Source organism: Moschus berezovskii, chromosome 27 (genome assembly GCF_049115385.1).
Source record: "Moschus berezovskii isolate FMDL1 chromosome 27, NW_MosBer_1.0, whole genome shotgun sequence".
NCBI classification, from domain to species: domain Eukaryota; kingdom Metazoa; phylum Chordata; class Mammalia; order Artiodactyla; family Moschidae; genus Moschus; species Moschus berezovskii.
In genome coordinates this window covers 13799020-13823166 of record NC_142486.1, presented here as the reverse complement: position 1 = coordinate 13823166, position 24147 = coordinate 13799020, and the positions used below count along the sequence as shown (strand labels likewise).

Genomic DNA, 24147 nt, shown 5'->3' with positions numbered 1-24147 from the left:
ACAATATCCAGAATTGAACCAAAGATGAATTATGTCACTTGAGATTCAGATTAACTATGTATAACAGATAACCGCAAATAGTGAGTGGGATAATCAAGTTAGAAATCCTTTTTTTTCCTCTTGTCACAGAAACTCAAATAAAGGTGAACCAAGAACTGATATGGCTTCCCTGGTGACTCAGATAGTAAAGAGTCTGCCTGAAGTGCAGGAGACATGGGTTCGATCCCTGGATTGGGAAGATTCCCTGGAGAAGGAAATGGCAACCCACTCCAGTATTCTTGCCTGGGAAATCCCATGGACAGAGGAGCCTGGTGGGCTACAGTCCATGAGGTCACAGGAGTAGACATGACTTACTGACTAAACCACCATCACTCAGAACTGATGCAGTGGCTGTGAGACAGTGGAAAAGATTATGTACTGGTTTCTGTCCTCAGTTCCTGGCACTGATCTCCTGAAACTCTTGTAATTTCCTAAGTGATAAGAGCATCTTTTATTCTAATATTGGTTTTTGACCCTGGTTCTTGACACAGAATCCCTAAATCCCGTGAAATTTCATGGATGTCTTTTGTTCTCATGAAGTGGCTTTTGGTGGGCTTGTGGATGGGAACTGATCACTAGAAAGACCAAGTCAAACTTAGAAGCTTGGAACTTTCACCCTGTACCATATCTTGTAGGAAGGAGAGAGGGGCTACAAATTAATGATCAGTCATGCCTACGTGATGAAGCCTCTATAAACATCCCAAAGGCACAGGGATCAGGGAGCTTCTGGGTTATTGAAAACATGGAGGTGCTCAGACAGTAGTGACTGGTAAGCATGCAGACTCCTCACCCCTTCCCGCTTATCTTGCCCTACTCAGCTATCCATCTGCAGGGTCATCTGTATTCTCTATCATATCCTTTTATAATAAACTGGCATATAGTAAGTAAATTGTTTTCCTTAGTTCTATGAATTGTTCTAGAAAATTAATTGAACCTGAAGAGGTTGTGGGAATCGCCAGTTTATAACTGATTGGTCAGAAGTACAGGTAACAACCCTAATTTGCACTTAGAATGGTTGGGACAGTCTGGAGGGGATGAGCCCTTGACCCTGGGGATCTGATGCTGTCTCCAGGTAGATAGTGTCAGAATTGAGTTGAATTGGAGGATCCTCAGATGGTGTCACATTCTTGCTTGATATGGGAGACACCCACTCCTCTGGTGTCAGAAGTGTTGTGAATATGGTAGTAGTGTGAAAGTAAAGGAGAAACACAATATTTTCAGTATTTTCATGGTGTTTTCAGAGACCCAGATTCCTGTCTGACATTCAACATATGACTCTCATTCTGAAGTTTACTTCATGGTTGAAAATGCTTGCTGAGCTCCAGCCATCATGTTGCCCTTCCAGCCTTCATTTTGAGCAGGCAGTACAAGGATGGGTATTAAAAGAGCATATCTTTTTTTTAAAGATAATTTGTATAACTCTTTTACATCTTTTTGGCCTGAACTTCCTTGACTACATCCTGCTAAGGGAGGCTGGGAAATATAATCTTTTAGCTGAGAATACTGTTGTCCCTAAGTAGTTCAGACATTATGCTTATAAGGAAGAAAGATGAATGAGTTTTGGTAGGATCTACATGAGCAATCTACATCAATGAACTAAGCATTAAGTTCACATGTTAAGCAAGTAGCAATAAAATAAGGCTATGAGGAAGAAGGAAATAATCAAGGTAAAAGAAGATCAATTAATTTGAGGGTAAAACCCCCCAAATATTGGGCATATGGAATATTATTGATGCTCATCATCAAAGTAATCTTAATGGTTTGCTGGAGATGGAAGGCAGATTGTATAGCATTTCTAAAGACAGAGAACAGGTGACTTCTTGAAAAGGAGACAGAAGAAGGATTTAGGGTTTGTTTTGGGATGTTACTTGTTTGAAGTGAGGAAGCCTGAACGTGAACCTGTAGGTATTAAGGAAGATGTGTGAGAGAGGGTTGATCTTTATATCCCTCTCAGGGAGAGGTATGTTTTATTTCTAATGTTTAGACTAATACTTTTATCACTGTCTCAAGAACACTTATATTCTTCTGATTTATGTGTTACATTCACTTAACACAGTGTTTTTAAAAAGATTTGAAAAAAAGTTAGTCCTAGACAAGTTAGAACTGAGGTCACTTACCAGGTTCATTTGCAAGGTACGTATATTTGTCCTAATGTACATAGATAATGAATTTTCTTTTGACCAAGGGCTCAAAGGGACACCCAGGTGGTTTGAACAGACATTTTCAAAAAGAACCACCACTTTCAATTTGATTTTAGTGATATTTGCTTTGACATTTCAAACAGCATTAAAGGAAAATGTTCATGTTTATCAAAAGTGGTTTGGGGTTAAATGTGATTGAGATCCGCTACCACAAATGAAGGAAATCACCAGTTTCCACCCCCCACCCCCCACCCCCGCCCATCACTAAGAGACCAGTAAGCATTTTTTCCTGCAACTGCACAGATTTCATCCTCTTTAATATATTCCAAATGGAATCATTTAGGGTCATTCATCTCAAAGCTTATTTTAAAATTTTAGCTTAGCTATTGTTATTTTGGACATTAGAATTGGACCTTTTCATGAGGATCATTGTATTTGATTTATGAAAAGAGTGTGGAGAAAAGGGATGTTAAAAAAATGGGCAGTAGCTAATTTCTTTTGCTTATTGAAACCAGAAAGAAGGAAGCACATTGGACATTTGAAGACCCTTATTAGTGTATTTGCGAAGTGAAGATAGTGGAACCTGAGTTCTGTTTGACTTATGGCAACTTGAAGATAATTTGCTTCTTTGATGTGGCTGAGAAGCTAGTATGTATGGCAGAAACTCATTTGCCACATCATAGGAGTAAAAAATTATGCCATTAGTTCCTTCATAGTCTGAGATATTGGATTGAAATAAAAACGATATATATGTAGCCATTTGCACCTTCATGTCATCCAGCCACACAGTGGGGGAAGGAAAAAAACGATGTTTTGCCAATGACAAGTTAGAAATATTAAAAATCATGTAAATAGAATTTGAGTAACCTTTGGAATTTATTAGCTTTATTTCCATGAGGTTTAGAGTCTTGCTGATGGCGTGTCTGCTAGCTTTGGGGTTTGTGAAACAGGCCAAAAAACCCAAATCATAAAGGAGATACGTCATTCATCTTCCTGCTGATTCATGAACAGCATGTATCTCAAGATGTCGGGAGACCCTGACCTGGTCCAGTGATTGAAGAGAGCTTCCATTTTATATTACCATAAAGAACGTTTCTGTTTTTTTGTTTTTCTCTTCCTGGTTCGTGCTAGAAAATTGTCATCTTTTGACTGTATGTTCTTTGAAAATATCTGGTAGATGCTGGAAAATCCTTCGGTTGTAGTTCTATTTGTATAATTATAACCCATTACAATTCAAGTATATCTTCCCCAGGGAAAAAGCAGTGACTGTTTTTTGGACTCCTGGTCACCAGTTGCTAGGAGTGGTAGATGTCGAGACTGAAGGCAAGGATAGGAGAATGGATGGAGACCATCTTATTTTCCAGAACTTACTCCTCATCATCTCTAAGAGGGACCTAGGGTACACAGACCACCTCCTGCCCATTTTTAAAAAGATGGTTCCATTTAATGGAGCTCTGTTTTGAATACAGTGGTTTCTTGACCAAAAGTCAATTTTACGTCCTAAAAAAATTCATGCAGTAGGAAAAGGCATGTTTGAAGAATTTAGCACTTAAAGGAAAATTTAGATTGAAGCTGGGAATTAGAGCGAATCAGTGAAATCCCTTCTAAGTACTGTGCTCATTTAATAGAAGGACAAAGGAAATCATATTGAATACAATGAATGTTAATAACATTTTACAAATCTTTAATTAGTATTGGGTACTGTTCAGCTAATTTTTACTTCTCTGTTCCTTGTTTGCAATAACATTTCAGACTCCTCTACAGCAACCACATGGTAATTGCAAATTTGTTTGTGTTTGTGTGTAGTAAATGAAGGATTTGTGTTTTCTTTCCTGTCTGACCCATGACTAAATTGACTTTTAACTTCCGCTGTAGGTCAAAAAACCCAGGGAATTTGATGCTTGAAATGAAAAGCCTGGGGATAAATTTTATTTAACCTATTTAGTTTACCATATTTTAAAATATCTTCCTCAACACATAGACTTAACTACCTGTGGTGCCACCCATAGTAACTTTACAGCAGCCCTCACCAGAATTTAGTGAAATTGAAGGCAGGAGGGGAAGGGGACAACAGGGGGATGAGATGGTTAGATGGCATCACCGACTTGATGAACGTGAATTTGAATAGGCTCTGGGAGTTGGCGATGGATAGGGAAGCCTGGCGTGCTGCAGTCCATGGGGTCACAGAGAGTCAGACACGACTGAGCAACTGAACTGAACTGATAGGTTCTAAGATGCAGTCTTATGGCCTGTGTTTGTTTTGTCTTTTTAATTATTACTCATGACTATAATCCAAAAACCTTCACTGCTCTACTTTTTATTTTCTATCCTTTTTGTGTCTTTCACTAATATCTAGATCCTTTTTTCCCTAACATATCCATAGTCATGATTCAGAATCCCTGTACAAGGTCATTCAAATGTTCACAGCAAAGGGAAATATATAGAGGAATAAATCTACAAGTGGTAGGATTTGACAAACACGGAACCGGTGATTGACTTAAGACATCATGAAATGATCACCGTGAGAAGTCTAATGAACATTCATTGTCTCATATGGATACAAAAATTAAAGAAATAGAAAAAATATATTTTCCTTGTGATGAGAACTCTTTGGATTTACTCACGTAACAACTTTCATGTGTAACATTCAGCAGTGTTAATTGCATTTATCATTAGCATCATATCCCTAGTTCAGTTCAGTTCAGTCGCTCAGTTGTGTCTGACTCTCCGCGACCCCATGAATCACAGCACGCCAGGCCTCCCTGTCCATCACTAACTCCCGGAGTTCACTCAAACTCATGTCCACAGAGTTGGTGATGCCATCCAGCCATCTCATTCTCCGTCGTCCCCTTCTCCTCCCACCCCCAACCTTTCCCAGCATCAGAGTCTTTTCCAGTGAGTCAACTCTTCACTTGAGGTGGCCAAAGTATTGCAGTTTCAGCTTTAGCATCAGTCCCTCCAATGAACATCCAGGATTGATCTCCTTTAGAATGGACTGGTTGGATCTCCTTGCAATATAAGGGACTCTCAAGAGTCTTCTCCAGCACCACAGTTCAAAAGCATTGATTCTTCGGCGATCAGCCTTCTTCACAGTCCAACTCTCACATCCATACATGACCATGGGAAAAACCATTGCCTTGACTAGACGGACCTTGGTTGGCAAAGTAATGTCTCTGCTTTTTAATATACTATCAAGATTGGTCATAACTTTCCTTCCAAGGAGCAAGCGTCTTTTAATTTCATGGCTGAAATCAGCATCTGCAGTGATTTTGGAGCCCAAAAAAATAAAGTCTGACACTGTTTCCACTGTTTTTCCATCTATTTCCCATGAAGTGATGGGACCAGATGCCATGATCTTTGTTTTCTCAATGTTGAGCTTCAAGCCAACCTTTTCACTCTCCTCTTTCACTTTCATCAAGAGGCTTTTGAGTTCCTCTTCACTTTCTGCCATAAGGGTAGTGTCATCTGCATATCTGAGGTTATTGATATTTCTCCCGGCAATCTTGATTCCAGCTTGTGCTTCCAGCCCAGCGTTCCTCATGATGTACTCTGCATATAAGTTAAATAAGCAAGGTGACAAGATACAACCTTGACATTTGGAACCAGTCTGTTGTTCCATGTCCAGTTCTAACTGTTGCTTCCTGACCTGCATACAGGTTTCTCAAGAGGCAGGTCAGGTGGTCTGGGATTCCCATCTCTTTCAGAATGTTCCACAGTTTATTGTGATCCACACAGTCAAACGCTTTGGCATAGTCAATGAAGCAGAAATAGATGTTTTTCTGAAACTCTCTTGCTTTCTCCATGATCCAGCGGATGTTGGCAATTTGATCTCTGGTGCCTCTGCCTTTTCTAAAACCTGCTTGAACATCTGGGAGTTCACGGTTTACATATTGCTGAAGACTGGCTTGGAGAATTTTGAGGATGACTTTACTAGCGTGTGAGATGAGTGTACTTACTTATAACTGAAAGTTTGTACTGTTTTGGTTTGTTACTATTTTTAGCTTTTGAGATGTTTGTGATTTTCATTGACTCCAAATACTTTTAATTAAAGACTTAACGATCTCTTCCTATATGTATACAGATACACATATGTATGTATATACATATCTATATTTATTTTTCTAAGTATGCTACGAGACAGGGCTTCTTTTTCTCCTTTATGGATTATTGAATGGAGCGGCATCATTGTTGAATAATTTATCCTTTACCCCATGGTTTGTAATGGCTGCTTGTCATAATCAAGTTTTCCTGTATTCATGGATGTTTCTGAACTTTCTACTCTGTTATATATATATTTTTTCAAATCTTGCCCCATCAGCACACTGAGTTACTATAAGATTGATATTTAGTACAAAAGACCCCTCTTCTTCAAAATTGTTCTTGCTTATTCTTAGCCCCTCAATACATTGTCATATTTATTTTAGAATCATTTTTTCAGTTTTCACACCCCCCCACACACACCCACATACGCACGTAACTTTCAGATATTGACTGGAATGGCATTGAATTTATAGTTTAATTTGGGAAAATTGCCATCTTTATGAAGTCATGTCTTTGGTTTAAAGTCGCTTGTTCTGTCACTTTAATTTTTTTTTTTTGACTGAAATTTATCTTCTAATTGTAGATTCTGCTGGCTGTCTTTGTGAAATGTTACATTTCCACACATCTCTTGGAATTGTTTGCAGGCTCTTCTTGAGTGGGTGGTTGTTTTTGCTCACATGTGTGCTCTAACAGGCGGCTAGGTCCAATTCCTGGTCACGAGGCTGTTTCATGATATATTTTTAGCCAGCTTTATCTGTTGGATTTTCAGTTTTCACTTCTCTATGTATCCCTGCAGCAGGGCTGGCTCAGGAGGTGAGCTTAAGGTACCCCTTTGTACGTTCATTTATTGGTAAATTATGCACACTGGATAAGTAAGGGGGTTGTGGATGAAAGGCTTAATTTTTGGTATTTTTGTGTCTGTATAGCAAACACCAAGTACCCTTCTTTCAGGCTCTTCTTGCCATCATTCCAGATTCACTTTCTTGTGAGTCACACATGAGGTAAAGTGCTGTACAGTCAGTCTCATCTTGTCACTAACAAGCTTTCCAGGGAGGAAACTTTATAGGCTTACTTCAAGGACTGAGTCACCTTCTAATGAGTCTGGTTTTGCTTTTTGGTTTTTGTGTGGGTTTGTTTTTTTTTTTTGCAGAGCCAAGCTTAGGCACAGGGAGATTGTTAATGGTGGGTTAAAGACAGTCTGAACATCCCTTGACTATAAAAGCATATGCATTTGGACAGTTAATTCCCCAGGAAGGGAGCCTTTACCATTTAATATTTGGGGCTTGAACTTGTGAATTGTCACACGTAATATTTCTGGAGAAATAGATCTGTAGGACTTATTGATTTTAGAGTCGTGTGGTTCTGGCTGCCCTGTTACTCCTTTCACATTTGCTTTGTCTCAGTGGCTTTGTATTAATAAGCTGTGCTTTGGGTTTATCCAGATGTCCTTCTCGTTCCTTCCTCTGCAATTGCCTGGTGTTTCTGTCTGAGTCTGCTGCAGGATGATGGAGAGACGATTGCCTGAGGGCACTTTATCAGAGATTTTACTTCTCTGTCAGTATCCTCAGACTTTTAAGTCGCTGGGCTTCTTAGGTGACTGCGGTTGGTCTGTGTATGCCACCCTGGTGTAGGCCTTCACAAAATCTTCTGCTTATCGATTTGCATAACATTGTTTCTCTGACTTCCGCTTATTCTTATATAGATAGGCTACCTCTCTCATTCACCTTGTGATAGCGGCCCCATGATTTTGTACTCACACCTTTCTTCCCATAGAAATCTTCAGTTCAGTTCAGTCACTCAGTCGTGTTTGACTCTTTGCGACCCCATGGACTGCAGCACTCCAGGCCTCCCTGTCCATCACCAATTCCCAGAGTTTACTCAAACTCATATCCATTGAGTTGGTGGTGCCATCCAAACATCTTATCCTCTGTCATCCCCTTCTCCTCCTGCCCCCAATGCCTCCCAGCATAGAGTCTTTTCCAGTGAGTCAACTCTTCACATGAGGTGGCCAAAGTATTGGAGTTTCAGTTTTAGCATCAGTCCTTCCAATGAACCCAGGACTGATCTCCTTTAGGATGGACTGGTTGGATCTCCTTGCAGTCCAAGGGACTCTGAAGAGTCTTCTCCAACACCACAGTTCAAAAGCATCAGTTCGTCGGTGCTCAGCTTTATAGAAATCTTAGCATTTTGTTTATTCTCTTAGATTTTTTTTGGTTTTGTCTTGAGCTCTTTACATTCTGTCTCTCTTATTAATCATCTTTTTCCCCCTCATTGGTTCTTGTTTCTTTCCTTTTCCTTGCATTCCCATGTTTTATTGATGAATTTCTGTGGTTGTGGCTCTCAGGTATCAACTTAAAAAAAGAAGCATAACATGAGAGTTTTGAGTTAAGTTTTATGTGGGGCAAAATGAGGACTGCAGCTTGGGAGACAGGATTTCATATATCTCTGAGAAACTGCTCCAAAGAGATAGGGAGGAAGGTAAGTATATGTGTGATTTTGGTGAAGAGGGAGTGCATGCAGTCAAGCATGTATTTTTTTAGGTTTCTGCCAGTCATGAGGCGCAGACATCACCATGAAGGATTTTAGTGCTTTTCTAGATATGAGGAGGTGCAAGAATTGGGCGCATAAAATCAGCTCCTGAAAATAATTGCACTATCTGAAGACCTGTCTTGCCAATTGTTCCCCTAGCACAGAGTGCCTCATTTCTGCTCTCCACTCTGAACTCCGTTCATAGGTGTTGAAAATCAGCTGCTGCAGTAGCACATGATTTAACCCTTGTAGAGGCAGATGGCAAGTGCCAATGGCAAGTGTCAGTGTGTAGTTGACACGGGGCACTGGTCATTTTTACACTGTGTTCAAAATGCCAGTAGAGCTTTATCTCTTCCACTCTCTCCTAACCTCCAAAAGATGGAAAAACACTGCTCCATATTACTCATTTGCTTTTCCGGTATGTAAATACTACTGCCTTTAAAAAAAGTCCTCCCGTGGGGTTTGTTTTTCCCTGCTCTTATTACGTACAGTTTCTCTTTATACAGCTGCCAGTGCTCTTAGTCTCTTTGTGTTTGCATTGTGCACTCCGCAGCTTCCTCTTCTTGTTGTTTTTCAAGAGATGGACTTACAGTTCCCCTTTGACCGCACGTCCACTATGCAGTATGCTCCATGTCTGCCAGTTCTGCATCCTCAGATTCAACCAACTGCAGAGCAAAAACGTTTGGGAAAAACAAAAAATTCCAGAGGGTTTCAAAAAGGAAAACTTAAATTTGCCTTGCAACTGTTTACATCACATTTACATGGTATTTCCAACTATTTACATAATATATACATTGTATTAAGTATTATAAGTACTCTAGAGATGATTTAAAATGTACAGGAGGATGTGCATGTGTTATATGCAAATACTGTGCCATTTTATATTAGAGATTTGAGCATTTGAAGATTTTGGTATCTGCGATTGTCCTAGAACCAACCCATGAATTTTGAGTGTTGACTATATGCATACATTATAATGTGATTGTGTGCGTGTGTGTACATGTATGTGTATATATATAAAATTTTAAAATTATATGTGATTTCACCTTCCTTCTCCTCCTTCACACAGGCAACATCTTCCTTCATATTAACCATGTTACCAGGAGGATGTCAAGCCGTTGTTTTTTTTCCCCTCTTTGCTATTATAAGTAACACAGAGGTCCATGGCTCTTCAAATTCAGGCCACATTCTGTCTCATATTCAAGTTGATTTGTATGGTCTTCTGAGGCTCAGCTGAACCTAAGGCAAATCTTTTTCTACTTCCTTTACCAGATTTCCGGTTTTTGAGCAGAGAATTTTGTTTGAGGGATCTGTTTAAGGATAATTAAGATCAGGCATATCAAGAAACTTTTAAACTGATCCATTGTCATCTAAAGAGTCAATACTATTAATATTAAAAAGTGTGTGTGTGTGTGTGTGTGCACAGGTTTTCTGACCCCACAACCTTTCTTGTATTTCCTTCTCAGATTTTTGTATTTCTCCTGTGTATATGTATTTATGTCATTAATACTGTAGTATGTGTATAATTTTGTTTTTAGCTTTTTAAAATTTCGATGCTCTTACATAAAAATTGCCCCATATTGTTAAACTTTCTTTTAAAAGTTATTCTTAATAGGAGCAAAGGTACAGAAGAAAAACAGGTCTCCCACCCCCTTCCTTCCTTTTTTCTGAGAATCACATCTGTATGGAACTCTCTTACTGTTAGGAGTATGTTTCTCTGCCATGTTCAGATTCATAACCGCTGTTCTGAAATAATCATCTTTAGTGTTAAATAGCTGTATCATAAATCATCTAGCTATTTCTTGGGATTGAGATATTTATAGTATCTCATGATTACAACTAAAGCTGGAATGAACCTTCTTTTTCATCAGTATTTGTCCACAAATTTTATCATTTCCAAGGGCTTACATCTTTAGAAATGTAGTTATTGGATCAACAGATTTGAGTATTTTTTAGAGACTTTAATCATGTTGCCACGCTACTTCCCAAAATGTTTGTAGTGAATTATGCTTTTACCATCAGTGAATGAATTTCTCTCTCTTGCTATACTCTAGGCATCAGGGAATAAAAAAAATCTTTGCCAATCTGATAAGCCAAAATGGTACCTCATTACTGCTTCGATTTGCATTTCTTTGATTACTGGTAACTCAGAGCCATGTTTTAGGAGACCATTTTATCTTGTTTTGACACACAGCCTCAGCTCAAGTTTGTCTTGAATTGCAACTGTCAAGATAAATTGTTGAAATTAAGAACTGTAGTCCTGGGATATAATAACCTCATCTAGAATATGTAGTACTGCAAGATGCCTAATTAGAGGGAACAGAATTCTAACTCATAACTATATATTTTTAAACCTTTTTAGTATAGAGTTTTAAAACATTCAAGAGAGGAGAGAATAATACAGGGAATTCCTATGTAACCATGATCTTAGCTGTCATTTTCACCTCTCCTTCTGCAACTCATAATGTGTATGTTAAACACTTTAATCCTCTCCAGTATTCTTGCCTGGAGAATTCCATGGACAGAGGAGCCTAGCAGGCTACAGTACATGGGGTCATACAGAGTCGAACATAACTGAGCAACTCACACTTTCACAGGTGTTTAAAGAGGAATTTAAATAAACCTACAACCCTTCTGATCCTTATGTGAAAGTGAAAGTGAAGTCGCTCAGTTCAGTTGTGTCCAACTCTTTGTGACCCCATGGACTGTAGCCTTCCAGGCTCCTCCGTCCGTAGGATTTTCCAGGCAAGAATACTGGAGTGGTTTGCCATTGCCTTCTCCAGGAGATCTTCCCCACCCAGGGATTGAACCCAAGTCTCCAGCATTGCAAGCAGATGCTTTACCATCTGAGCCACCAGGGAAGTCTTTTCTGATCCTTATAAGTAAGCACTATTAATGCCTTGATGTGTTTCCTTTATGATTTCTTTTCCTGTTGGATTTTCTTCACTGAGTCTTATAAAACTGTCCTTGCCATCTTTCCTTGATGTACATTTTCAATTATTCATAAAAGTTTAAATTAGTTGGTTACTTAGTTAATTTATTTGGGGAATAATTCTGTAATAGTTTTCCTTCCTGTCTTTGAATATGAAGAATACTTCACTTAGCTGGATCATGAGTTATATCTTTGAATTTATTTTCTACTTTTTTGCTTTATTTGACCTGTCAGATTGACACATTTTGTTTTGTCTCCCATGAACAGTATCAGACTTAATTAAGGGACTTCCCTGGTGGTCCAGTGGTTAAGTTTCTGTGCTTCCGATGCAGGAGGCCTGGCTTCAATTCTTGGTCAGGGAACTAGATCCTGCATGCCACGACTAAGAGTTCACTCACCACTACTAAAGATACTGCATGCTGCGGCTAAGACCTGGCACAGCCAGACCAAACCAAACCAAAACAAAAAGCAAAAAAATAACTCTTGATTAACTAAAGTCATTTTAAGAATAGGTATGCTTTCTAAGGTCTTTAAAAGAATCATTGCCCAGTTTCTAGTACTGGCGAACACATATTCCTTTGATTTTAAAAACAATGGTTGTCAGTGAGGGGTTGTTTCAATTTTAAGTTGTTTTTTGTTTTAAGGAGCTCAGAATAATTTTTTTTCTTTGATAAGCATGATATGATCTGGTCAATATTCTACCTGGTTTTCATGGCTTGTGGAGCCAGGCAGAAGTGTTGAATTCTTGTCTTGATGGTTTCCTGGCTCTTCTCCTCTTCTGTTGTTAGTCATTGTTGCTGATTTCTTTTCTGACTTGAGTGTGTTTACTGGACTAGAATGTAGATTGTACAACAGGTGACACTGTGGTTGCTTTGTTCACTGCTGTATCTCCAGCGCCTGGTGACTGTTGGCTGAGTTGATATCTGTGTGATCAAATGAGTGGATCTGTGTAACTGCTGGTGGTGGTGGTAGCCGAAATTTATTCATAGTTTTCTCTCTGCTGGGGCTGTGTGCTAGGTTCTTTGTTTTAGTTCTTCTAATTTAACAACAGTCCTATGAGAGACAGATACTGTTGCTCTTCCTCTTTTACAGAGGGGCAAAGAGCTCACCTGAGCTCACACCGTTGACTCAGTGGCTTCATTGCTACTGTGTACTCTTTTGCAAAATCATTGCAGATGCTGATTGCAGCCATGAAATTAAAAGATGCTTACTCCTTGGAAGGAAAGTTATGACCAACCTAGATAGTATATTAAAAAGCAGAGACATTACATGTCCATCGAGTCGGTGATGCCATCCAGCCATCTCATTCTCTGTCATCCCCTTCTCCTCCTGCCCCCAACGTTTCCCAGCATCAGAGTCTTTTCCAGTGAGTCAACTCGTCACATGAGGTGGCCAAAGTATTGCAGTTTCAGCTTTAGCATCAGTCCTTCCAATGAATACCCAGGATTGATCTCCTTTAGAATGGACTGGTTGGATCTCCTTGCAGTCCAAGGGACTCTCAAGAGTCTTCTCCAACACCACAGTTCAAAAGCATCAATTCTTCGGCGATCAGCTTTCTTCACAGTCCAACTCTCACATCCATACATGACCACGGGAAAAACCATAGCCTTGACTAGACATGAGTTTGAGTGAACTCCGGGAGTTGGTGATGGACAGGGAGGCCTGGCGTGCTGTGATTCATGGGGTCGCAGAGAGTCGGACACGACTGAGCGACTGAACTGAACTGAACTCTTTTCCTCATTTTATACTTTTTTCTTCACTCAGGCCTTTTCTACTTTGTGCTGCTGCTGCTAAGTCACTTCAGTCGTGTCCGACTCTGTGTGACCCCATAGATGGAAGCCCACCAGGCTCCCCCGTCCTTGGGATTCTCCAGGCAAGAACACTGGAGTGGGTTGCCATTTCTACTTTGTACTTGATTCTTTATACCGCCTCTCTCCCCACCCTGTCCCCACGCAGTTCCCTTTGATAAGCATTTAACATTTACCTTTGGAATTTCGACCTCAATTTTCACTTCATGTATTTGCAGTCCATGTATTGCTTCCCTCTAAGAAACATAATAAGTTGAAACTCAAATTTAAAATCTGTCACAAAGGTCTGATCTAAACTCTAGAGGTGAACGTCTAGGTCTGTCGCTGCACAGCCCAGCTGCGCATTTGTTGTGAAGTAACTTTCAGATCACCCCGCCCCCCCATTTATTGTGTCTGTTCTCACCACTAGGGGTAAAGAATCTTAGACTCTTAAACAAATACATGTCATGTTGAGGTTTGGCAGAAACCAACAGAATATTGTAGAGCAATTATCCTTCAATTAAAAGTGAATAAATTTAATGATTAAAAAACCCCAGAAATACTTGAAATTATAATGTGCCAACTACTTGACTTTTTTTTTTAACAACTCACATTGTGACATTTCACAAATCACATTGTAGCTTGAACAGAAAGTAGCTAAACTTTTTGCCTAATAGGATACTTTTCATCTCCATTTTTATATTCCATAGTATTCAGTTCAGTTTAGTCGCTCATTCGTGTCTGACTCTTTGTGTCTGCATGGACTGCAGCAGGCCAGGCTTCCCTGTCCATCACCAACTCCTGGAACTTGCTCAAACTCATGTTCATCAAGTTGATAATGCCATCCAGCCATCTTATCTTCTATCGTCCCCTTCTCCTCCTGCCTTCAATCTTTCCCAGCATCAGGACCTTTTCCAGTGAGTCAGTTCTTCACATCAGATGGGCGAAGTATTGGCGTTTCAGCTTCAGCATCCATAGTATTCGGTTGGCCAAAAAGTTCATTTGGGTTTTTCCATAAGATGTAATGAAAAAACCCGAATATACTTTTTGACCAACCCAATATTACACCATCCATGTCCCCTACTAGGTAATATGACACATTCAGAAAATCCTGCAGTAATAACCAATCCAGAACCTATACAAATTAAATTTACTAATTAAATCCCCAAATTGGGGAAAAAATCTTTTTATTCGAATTAAATTACTACAATCCAGTTTGTACTCCAATTTTCCCACTCTCCTGTTTTGTTTTTTATCTGAAAGGACACTATGAAGTGTTAAGTGTGTCCTTTGCAAAGGCAATTCCAGCTCTCACCTCTCCAGCATCATCTGTACTCAGTTTTTGGTTTAATTTGATCTCAGTTCAGTTCAGTTCAGTCGCTCAGTCATGTCCGACTCTCTGCGACCCCATGAATCACAGCACGCCAGGCCTCCCTGTCCATCACCAACTCCCGGAGTTCACTCAAACTCATGTCCACAGAGTCGGTGATGCCATCCAGCCATCTCATTCTTGGTCGTCCCCTTCTCCTCCCGCCCCCAACCTTTCCCAGCATCAGAGTCTTTTCCAGTGAGTCAACTCGTCGCATGAGGTGGCCAAAGTATTGGAGTTTCAGCTTTAGCATCAGTCCTTCCAATGAACACCCAGGATCTATCTCCCTTAGAATGGACTGGTTGGATCTCCTTGCGGTACAAGGGACTCTCAAGAGTCTTCTCCAACACCACAGTTCAAAAGCATCAATTCTTCAGTGATCAGCTTTCTTCACAGTCCAACTCTCACATCCATACATGACCACGGGAAAAACCATAGCCTTGACTAGACGGACCTTTGTTGGCAAAGTAATGTCTCTGCTTTTTAATACACTATCAAGGTTGGTCATAACTTTCCTTCCAACTGGAGTATAACTCCACTTTCTTCTACAGACTTTAGGAACTGCTTTAACTAATTTTACATAGACTTTAAAGTCTCCCAAACTGTCTCATTGAGCAGGCTCCCTACAAACACAGTGAAACCCAGAATGTGAATCTGATCATTTGAAATAAAATCTAATGACATTCATTTTTTTGTAACCCCATAGTAGTGCTTTTCTTTGTCTTTAATCGTCTGAACATTAGTATGCTATAGATAAAAGGTAAATGTACTAAAATCAGTTACTTCTGTTGATCAAAAGATATGCAGAAAGTAAAAAGGAAAGCCTTAAAGCAGATGAAAATATTTCTGATACAATTATAACAGAGTTCTTATAGCCACAATATATAAAGAATTTGAAAAATCCGGTAGTAAAAAGACCATTATCCCCATAGAGAAATATTCAAGACACTTGAACAAATACTTCACAAAAGTAGAGATCAGAATGACCAAAAACATCCTCAACTTCATCAGTAAACAGACAGATACAAAATAGAACAGCACAGAAATGGCTGAAGTTTTAAAAGATTACCAACAAGAGTTGATGAAGATGAGAAGCAGTTGGACTCTGATCCACTGCTGGTGGATGTGTGGTGAAACGACCTTGAAAACCAGTCTGGCAAAATACCTGCACTTCCTGTGATCCAACATTTCCTCTCTTAGGAAGATCAAAGAAATGTGTCTGTCAGGAGTCAGGTACAGTAACACTCTTTGCAATGGTGCTTTGTAAGAGACCATGCTGGGAAAACAACCAACCAACCAACAACTTTCACTAGTAGTTAATATTTTCGTATACTGGAGTACCAAACAGCAGTAAAAATGTATCTAAAGCCAGAATCACCATCAAATTCAGTGAATGAAATTCAGTGAAAGAAGCAGACGTAGAAGAATATGTGTCATAATAGCATTTCATAAAACTCCCTAAAGCAGAAAAAACTAAACTCTAGTGTTATGAGAGATAACAGCATTGTTTTAATTTTTATTGGAGTATAGTTGATTTAGAGTGTTGGATTATTTTCAAGTGTACAGCAAAATGAATCAGTTTTATATATATTTAAAATATATTTATATATAAAGAAAATATATAAATAATATATTTACATTTAATTTATACATTTATTATATATTTATATATTTCTTTTCCCACATAGGTCATTATAGAGTATTGAGTAGAGCGATCCCTGTGCTATAGAGTAGGTCCTTATTAGTTACTATTTTATATATAGTGTTGGGTATGCATCAATCCCAATCTTCCAACTTATCCTCCCCTCCACCCCTCAGTTCAGTTCAGTTCAGTCGCTCAGTCGTGTCCGACTCTCCGCGACCCCATGAATCACAGCACGCCAGGCCTCCCTGTCCATCACCAACTCCCGGAGTTCACTCAAACCCATGTCCACAGAGTCGGTGATGCCATCCAGCCATCTCATTCTTGGTCGTCCCCTTCTCCTCCCGCCCCCAACCCTTCCCAGCATCAGAGTCTTTTCCAGTGAGTCAACTCGTCGCATGAGGTGGCCAAAGTATTGGAGTTTCAGCTTTAGCATCAGTCCTTCCAATGAACACCCAGGATCGATCTCCCTTAGAATGGACTGGTTGGATCTCCCTGCGGTACAAGGGACTCTCAGGAGTCTTCTCCAACACCACAGTTCAAAAGCATCATTTCTTCGGCAATCAGCTTTCTTCACAGTCCAACTCTCACATCCATTACATGACCACGGGAAAAACCATAGCCTTGACTAGACGGACCTTTGTTGGCAAAGTAATGTCTCTGCTTTTTAATATATTATCAAGGTTGATCATAACTTTCCTTCCAAGGAGCAAGCGTCTTTTAATTTCATGGCTGCAGTCAGCATCTGCAGTGATTTTGGAGTCCAAAAAAATAAAGTCTGACACTGTTTCCACTGTTTTTCCATCTATTTCCCATGACGTGGTGGGACCAGATGCCATGATCTTTGTTTTCTGAATGTTGAGCTTCAAGTCAACCTTTTCACTCTCCTCTTTTACTTTCATCAAGAGGCTTTTGAGTTCCTCTTCACTTTCTGCCATAAGGGTAGTGTCATCTGCATATCTGAGATTATTGATATTTCTCCCGGCAATCTTGATTCCAGCTTGTGCTTCTTCCAGCCCAGTGTTCCTCATGATGTACTCTGCATATAAGTTAAATAAGCAAGGTGACAATATACAGCCTTGACGTACTCCTTTTCCTATTTGGAACCAGTCTGTTGTTCCATGTACAGTTCTGACTGTCGCTTCCTGACCTGCATACAGGTTTCTCAAGAGGCAGGTCAGGTGGTCTGGTATTCCCATCCCCTCCACCCCTAGGAACCATAAATTTACAGCATTGATTTACAACAGCTAAAACATAGAAATAATCTAGATGTCTATCAGTGGGGATGTGGCTGAATGAATTATTGTATACTCATATAGTGGAATGTTAGATAACAAAATGAGCAGATCCCAACATACAGCAACATGGATGAACTGTATAAACACCATGTTGTGTGAGAGAAGCAAGATACAAAGAATATATGGTTCTTTGTATATACATTTCAAACATAGGCACAAGTCTAAAAGTTAGTGTTGAATTTGAAGTCAGAATATCAGATAGCTTTAGGGTGAAGGGCATGGATGGTGCTGGGCGGGTGATGGATATTTCTTTGTGTTAATCCCTTGGGTGATACATTTGTGTTTTATGTACATTTCTCTTTGCATTATTTATTTCACAATTTGAGAAGGCTTAGCAATGAGAGAGTCTGCCTTGGATTCATTCTGCTCGGGTTCATATCCGAGCTCTGCTGCTTTCCCACTGTGTAACTTTGGGAAATTTATTTAGCAGCCCTGGGCCTCTATTTCATATCTATAATGTGAAGATAATAAACCTATTTTATAAGATTTGTTGCAAAGAAGAGACAAATATTGGAATCTTTGCTAATATATTAAACACAACAACAGCTGGCACATAGTAAGGGCTGACTCATTGCCAACTCCTGCTATTGTTTTTGTCGGTATCATTGCTAGTTTATTTGTTGAAAAGAATTTTTAACTCCCACTGGAATTACATTGTATTTAGAAATCTATCATGGCTCTCCATGTAGGCTAGTTTTTTGTTATGGTCTCAGAAAAGTTTACTTTTTTCACTGTCCCATGTTATTTCACAAATAATCATCAAGTCTTCTGTAGTTGTATTTTGTAAAGTAGAATTTGTGTTTTGTAATATGTATGTATATGCTATATAGATACATGTATAGATAGTATATATGTAGCGTATATATGGCATATAATAGCTAATACATCTTATGACTTAACTGCTGCCAGCATGGTCCTAAGCATTATATAGTAGTGAAAGCCGTTCAGTTGTGTTAGACTCTGCTACCCCATGGACTGTACAGTCCATGGAATTCTTTGGGCCAGTATACTGGAGTGGGTAGCCATTCCCTTCTCCAGGGCATCTTCCCAACCCAGGGATCAAACCCAGGTCTCCTGCACTACAGGCGGATTCTTTACCAGCTGAGCCATCAGGGAAGCCCAAGCATTATGTAGATGAACACTTGCAGTCCTGTGCAAAACCTGCATTTTCCGCAGGGAGGAACTGAGTCAGAGTTAAAGATGGCTCGTATGTGGTCTGGGATTCAGTCTGGCCTGGCTTCCCTGATGGCTCAGTTGGTAAAGAATCTGCCTGCAATGCAGGAGACCCCGGTTTGATTCCTTGGTCAGGAATATCCCCTGGAGAAGGGATAGGCTACCACTCCAGTATTCTGGCCTGGAGAATTCCATGGACTGTATTGTCCATGGAGTCGCAAAGAGCCGTACCGACTTTCACTTTGAGCCCACATCTATCCTACCGCTCTGTGCTAGGAAAGCTGCTCATTTTTCTATTTTTATTTGGTCACTGGCCAATTTGACTTAATCTGATTTTTAGTTGATTTTCTTAGGTTTCCAGGAAGCCAACTATATCATTTGCAAGTACTTTTGGTTTTTTGTATACTATTCAGTTAGTCTTGTTCTTGCCTTATTGCTTTGATTTTAACTTTCAGAAAAGTGTTTATAAAGATAATAGAGTGGGCATTCTGCTGTTAGTCTGATTAAATGGAAATAGCTCTGTTTTTTACGTATTTAAGAATGACATGGACTGTTGACTCGAGGGTGTTTTCTTTATGTTAATGGTATGTTTTTTAATTTTTGAGTTTACCAAATGGTTTTTCAGTTGTTCACTCTGCTTTGTTTTAAAATCAGGGATGGACTTTAAACTCTATCTATAAGATGACTGATTGATTTTTTTGTGTCACAATATTAATGTGATGAATTATATTAATACATAACCTAGTATTGAATGGGCTTCCCTGGTGGCTCAGATGGTAAAGAATCCGCCTGCAGTATAGGAGACCCAGGTTCAATCCCTGGGTCGGGAAGATCCCCTGGAGAAGGAAATACCCACTCCAGTGTTCTTGCCTGGAGAATTCCATGGACAGAGGATCCTGGTGGGCTACAGTCAGTGGGTTGTAAAGAGTCAGGCATGACTAAGTGACTTCACAATATTGAATCATCTCTCCTTTTCTAGAATTTTTAACATAATGCTGAATTTCATTTACTTAAATTTTGGTAAGATTTTTGCATGTATAAATACAAGTGAGATTGGCCTGCAGTTCTCTACCGTTTTTGTTAAGTTTTGGCATTGGGTGAATTCTAGCTATGTAAAGGGAATCTTTAAGATGTGTGTCTTTTCATGCTTTATATACTGCATTTTAAAAATAAGTTTTGAGTGCATTTTCTCAAATGGCCGCCTAATGATATTCACCTCTTCATCTCTTGGTTATCTTCAGATATAAGCAAAAGTAAGAGAGAGAGATTGGTATCTTTTAATTGAAGTATAGTTGATGTGCAATATTATGTAAGTTTCAGGTGTACAATATAGCAATTTGCAAAAAGATTTTACTCCATTTATAGTTATTATAAAATATTGGCTATATTCCCCTGTGCTGTACAATATATCCTTGTGGATTATTTTATACATAGTAGTTTATATCTCTTACTCCCCTACCCCTATCTCCCTCCTCCCTGCTTTCCTCTCCCGACCGGTAACCACTGATTTATTCTCTATATCCGTTTCTGTTTTGCTATGTTCACTGGTTTGTTGTATTTTTTTTAGATTGCACATATAAGTGATATCATTCAATGCTTGCCTTCTTCTGCCTGCCTTATTTCACTTAGCATAATCTCTTCCAAGTCCAACCATGGTGTTCCAAATGGCAACATTTCATTATTTTTTATGGCTGAGTAATATTCTGTTCTTTATATATACCACATCTTTATCCATTCATCTTTCAGTGGACATTTAAGTTGCTTCCATGTCTTGGGAATTATAAATAAATTCTGCTGTGGATGTTGGGGGGGCATGTAGAGATTGGTATCATTCTTTTCAGCTTTCACCTCACTTTGTCTTTCTCTTGAGTATAATGAGCCTTGCTACTTAAAGTATGGTTTGAGGTTTAGCAGCATGGCTACGACTGAGCGACTTTACTTTCACTTTTCACTTTCACACATTGGAGAAGGAAATGGCAACCCACTCCAGTGTTCTTGCCTGGAGAATCCCAGGGAAGGGGGAGCCTGGTGGGTTTCCGTCTATGGGGTCACACAGAGTCGGACACGACTGAAGTGACTTAGCAGCAGCAGCAGCAGCATGGATACTGCCCAGGAACTTGCTCCAAATGGATGCAATCATGCACACAGGCATCAATCACCTTTGCCGTTTTCTACTAGTTATAGGCAAGTCATAGGTTCTGACCCCACTCTTGTTGTATATTTTAAACTACCATTAATCATGTTGTTCTGAGATGTTTGAGTTAGGCCTTGAACTTTTCACAGTTTGTCTAGGGTCTGGGAAGGGAAAGTCAAAGGGTATAAAGTTTTTAAAGGTTTGCATGACTGTTGTCTAGTTGCTTTTCAGAAAATCAATACCTTTTTTTTACATGATAGACAAACAAGTGGCAGCATTGACAGTTCATCAGTGTGCCTTTTCTGCCAACTAGGGATCATTAAATAATAAGAAAGCAGGAAAGAGGAAAAGTGTAAATTAAAAATCCTTATCATAAATGGTTTGAGTGATTGATAATGGAGAGCCTGAAGGTTATTTGAATTCATTTTTGACAGTCTAAAACTATTTAGTCAACTTACTATTTCTGACCAAATGGAATTCAGTATATTTGTTAAGAAACTTTTGGGTATCTTATGTAGTGTTAATGACTCAGACAGTAAAGAATCTGCCTGCAATGCAGGAGACCCAGGTTCAATCCCTGAGTCAGGAAATCCCCTGGAGAAGGGAATAATGGCTACCCACTCCAGTAGTCTTGTCTGGAGAATCCCATGGACAGAGGAGCCTGGCGGGCTACAATCCATGGGGCTGCAAAGAGTCAGACATGACTGAGCAACTAGCACTTATCTAGTGTTACATACTGTTAGTGAGAGAAGAGAAATATGCCAATATTTGTGCCTGTAAGGCTTCTGGGAGTCTGACGATATTGTTTACATTTTTTTCATCTTTCTACAAAGTGTAAACTTCAATTTTTAAAAGTTCATACTGGATTTCACCTTGCCTGGGTTGAGTGATGAGTGGGGTGAAGAAATTTGAAAATCTTCCAAGGTGATAAAAACAAAGTTGTCTTTTCCGGTCTTTTAGCAACAACGTACTGTCTACAGACTGACTCTAGTGAAGGCATGGAACGTGGATGAACTCCAGGCCTATGCCGAGCTGGTATCCCTGGGGAATCCTGACTTCATCGAGGTTAAGGTAAGTCCCTGCCGGCCAGTGCTGGGCACACTTCTCCTGGCACTTTGCTGGCCATGGTGGAGTTACAACCTTCTAAAACCCTCCATGAGGTTCTGGATGTTTGATTTATTCATGCAAAAATATTAATCAAGATCCTGGCACTGTTCTAGCCACTGGGGATAAGAACAGTAAAGACCAAGCATTTGCTCTCACATATAAAAAGCTTGTATTTTAGCGAGCCATAGACTGTCAACAGAAAATAAATGTACTGTCCACTACATAGTAACTTTAATATTCGGAGAAGTAGAACACTGTTATAGTGAGTAATTGTTTGACTTTTAAATAAACCTTTTGCTATGGAAAACTTCAAATATATACAGAAGTAGAGAGATTGATGTAATGAACCCCCATCCATCCATTACCCAGCTTCAAAAATCACCAGCTCGTGTTTCAACTGTACTCCTACCCATTTTCCTGCCCTTACCTATTATTTTCAAGCAAATCCTCACATTATACCATTACCTATAGCTGTTTCAGTATGTATTTTTAAAAGATAAGCAGTCACTTTAAACACTTATTCAGAAGACTGTTCTTACAACTAAATAGTTTTAATAGTAATTTCTTAAGTTTTGGGGCATATAAGGTTTCAGACTCTACCGATTAACAGTATTTTTTTAGTTGAAATAGAGTTGATTTACAATATTGTATTAGTTTCAGGTATACAGCAAAGTAATTCAGTTATATATATTTTTTCAGGTTATTTTTTATTATAGGTTATTATAAGATATTGAATATAGTTCCCTGTGTTATATAGTAAATCCTTGTTGCTTGTCTGTTTTATGTATAGTAGTGTTTAATCTCATACTCCTAATTTATTCTTCCCTTTCCCCTTTGGTAATAACTAAGTTTGTTTTCTATGTCTGTGAGTCTCTTTCTATTTTGTATATAGATTCATTTGTATTCTTTTCAAGATTCTTCACATAAATGATCCCTGTAACATTTGTCTTTTTTTGACTTACTTCATTTAGTATGATATTCTCTAGATGATCTGTGTTGCTGCAAATGGTAATGTTTTATTCTTTTTAATTCCTGAGTAATATTCTATTGTGTGTATATACATCATATCCTCTTAAACCAGCTGTCTTGGTTATTTGAAAAGGGTAGTCGCTCATTCATGTCCGACTCTTTGAGACCCTATGGACTGTAGCCCACCAGGCTCCTCTGTCCATGGGATACTCCAGGCCAGAATACTGGAGTGGGTTGCCATTTCCTTCTCCAGGGCGTCTTCCCGACTCAGGGATCGAACCTGGGTCTCCTGCATCACAGGCAGATGCTTTACCCTTTGAGCCACCAGGGAAGCTGGGGTTATTTGAAAATCTAGATCCAAATAAGGGTTAGAATTGGATTATTTCTGTCTTTAATTTCTTTTAGTCTATTAGTTCTGCTAGTAATTAGTTCCCCTAGTAATTTATTTTGTTGGAAAAAATGGGTCATTTATCCTGGTTAGTTCCCTGTATTTAAATTTTAGATTTTTCCCTATTACATATTCTTCTGCCCCATGTATTTTCTGTGGGTTGGTAGTTAGATCAAAAGAAGATTGATCAGGTGTGTGTGTGAGTAAGTGTGTGTATTTGCATTTCAAGACTATTTCATGTTGATGATTTCCAGCAGGCGGCATTTAATGTCATATTTTTGCCAGTGTTTCTTTGGGATAGATACCTGTAAGTGGATTGATGTGTGAGAGGATATATGGATATGCTGTTTTGCTAGATATTGTGGTTGGCTCTTGTAAATTTCGTAAGCAGGAAGGTTTTTTGCGGAGATGATTCTTTTAACAATGGATACCCGAGTAGGAAGAAGCAACAGAATATTCAAAGGCTTGGGGTCAGAGCATTCTGGGCAGATGACACAGCTAGTCTGCAAGAGGGCCTTTGTGACCTCTGGGGCGGTTGGAGTTGGCTATGGTACAAGGTGAATCAGAGAAGGGGACTGGGGCCAGATTTTGTTAGGCC

The 24147-nt window shown here is 39.3% G+C and overlaps 1 protein-coding gene across 1 annotated transcript in view; it reads left to right on the top strand.

Moving 5' to 3' along the window:
* LOC129545594 (S-adenosyl-L-methionine-dependent tRNA 4-demethylwyosine synthase TYW1) overlaps positions 1-24147 on the top strand; it is a 154500-nt gene that overhangs the window by 100779 nt on the left and 29574 nt on the right. The window contains exon 14 of the mRNA XM_055409981.2: positions 22046-22156. Within this exon, the coding sequence (XP_055265956.2) occupies positions 22046-22156 (111 nt within the window). The remainder of the gene's footprint in view (positions 1-22045; positions 22157-24147) is intronic.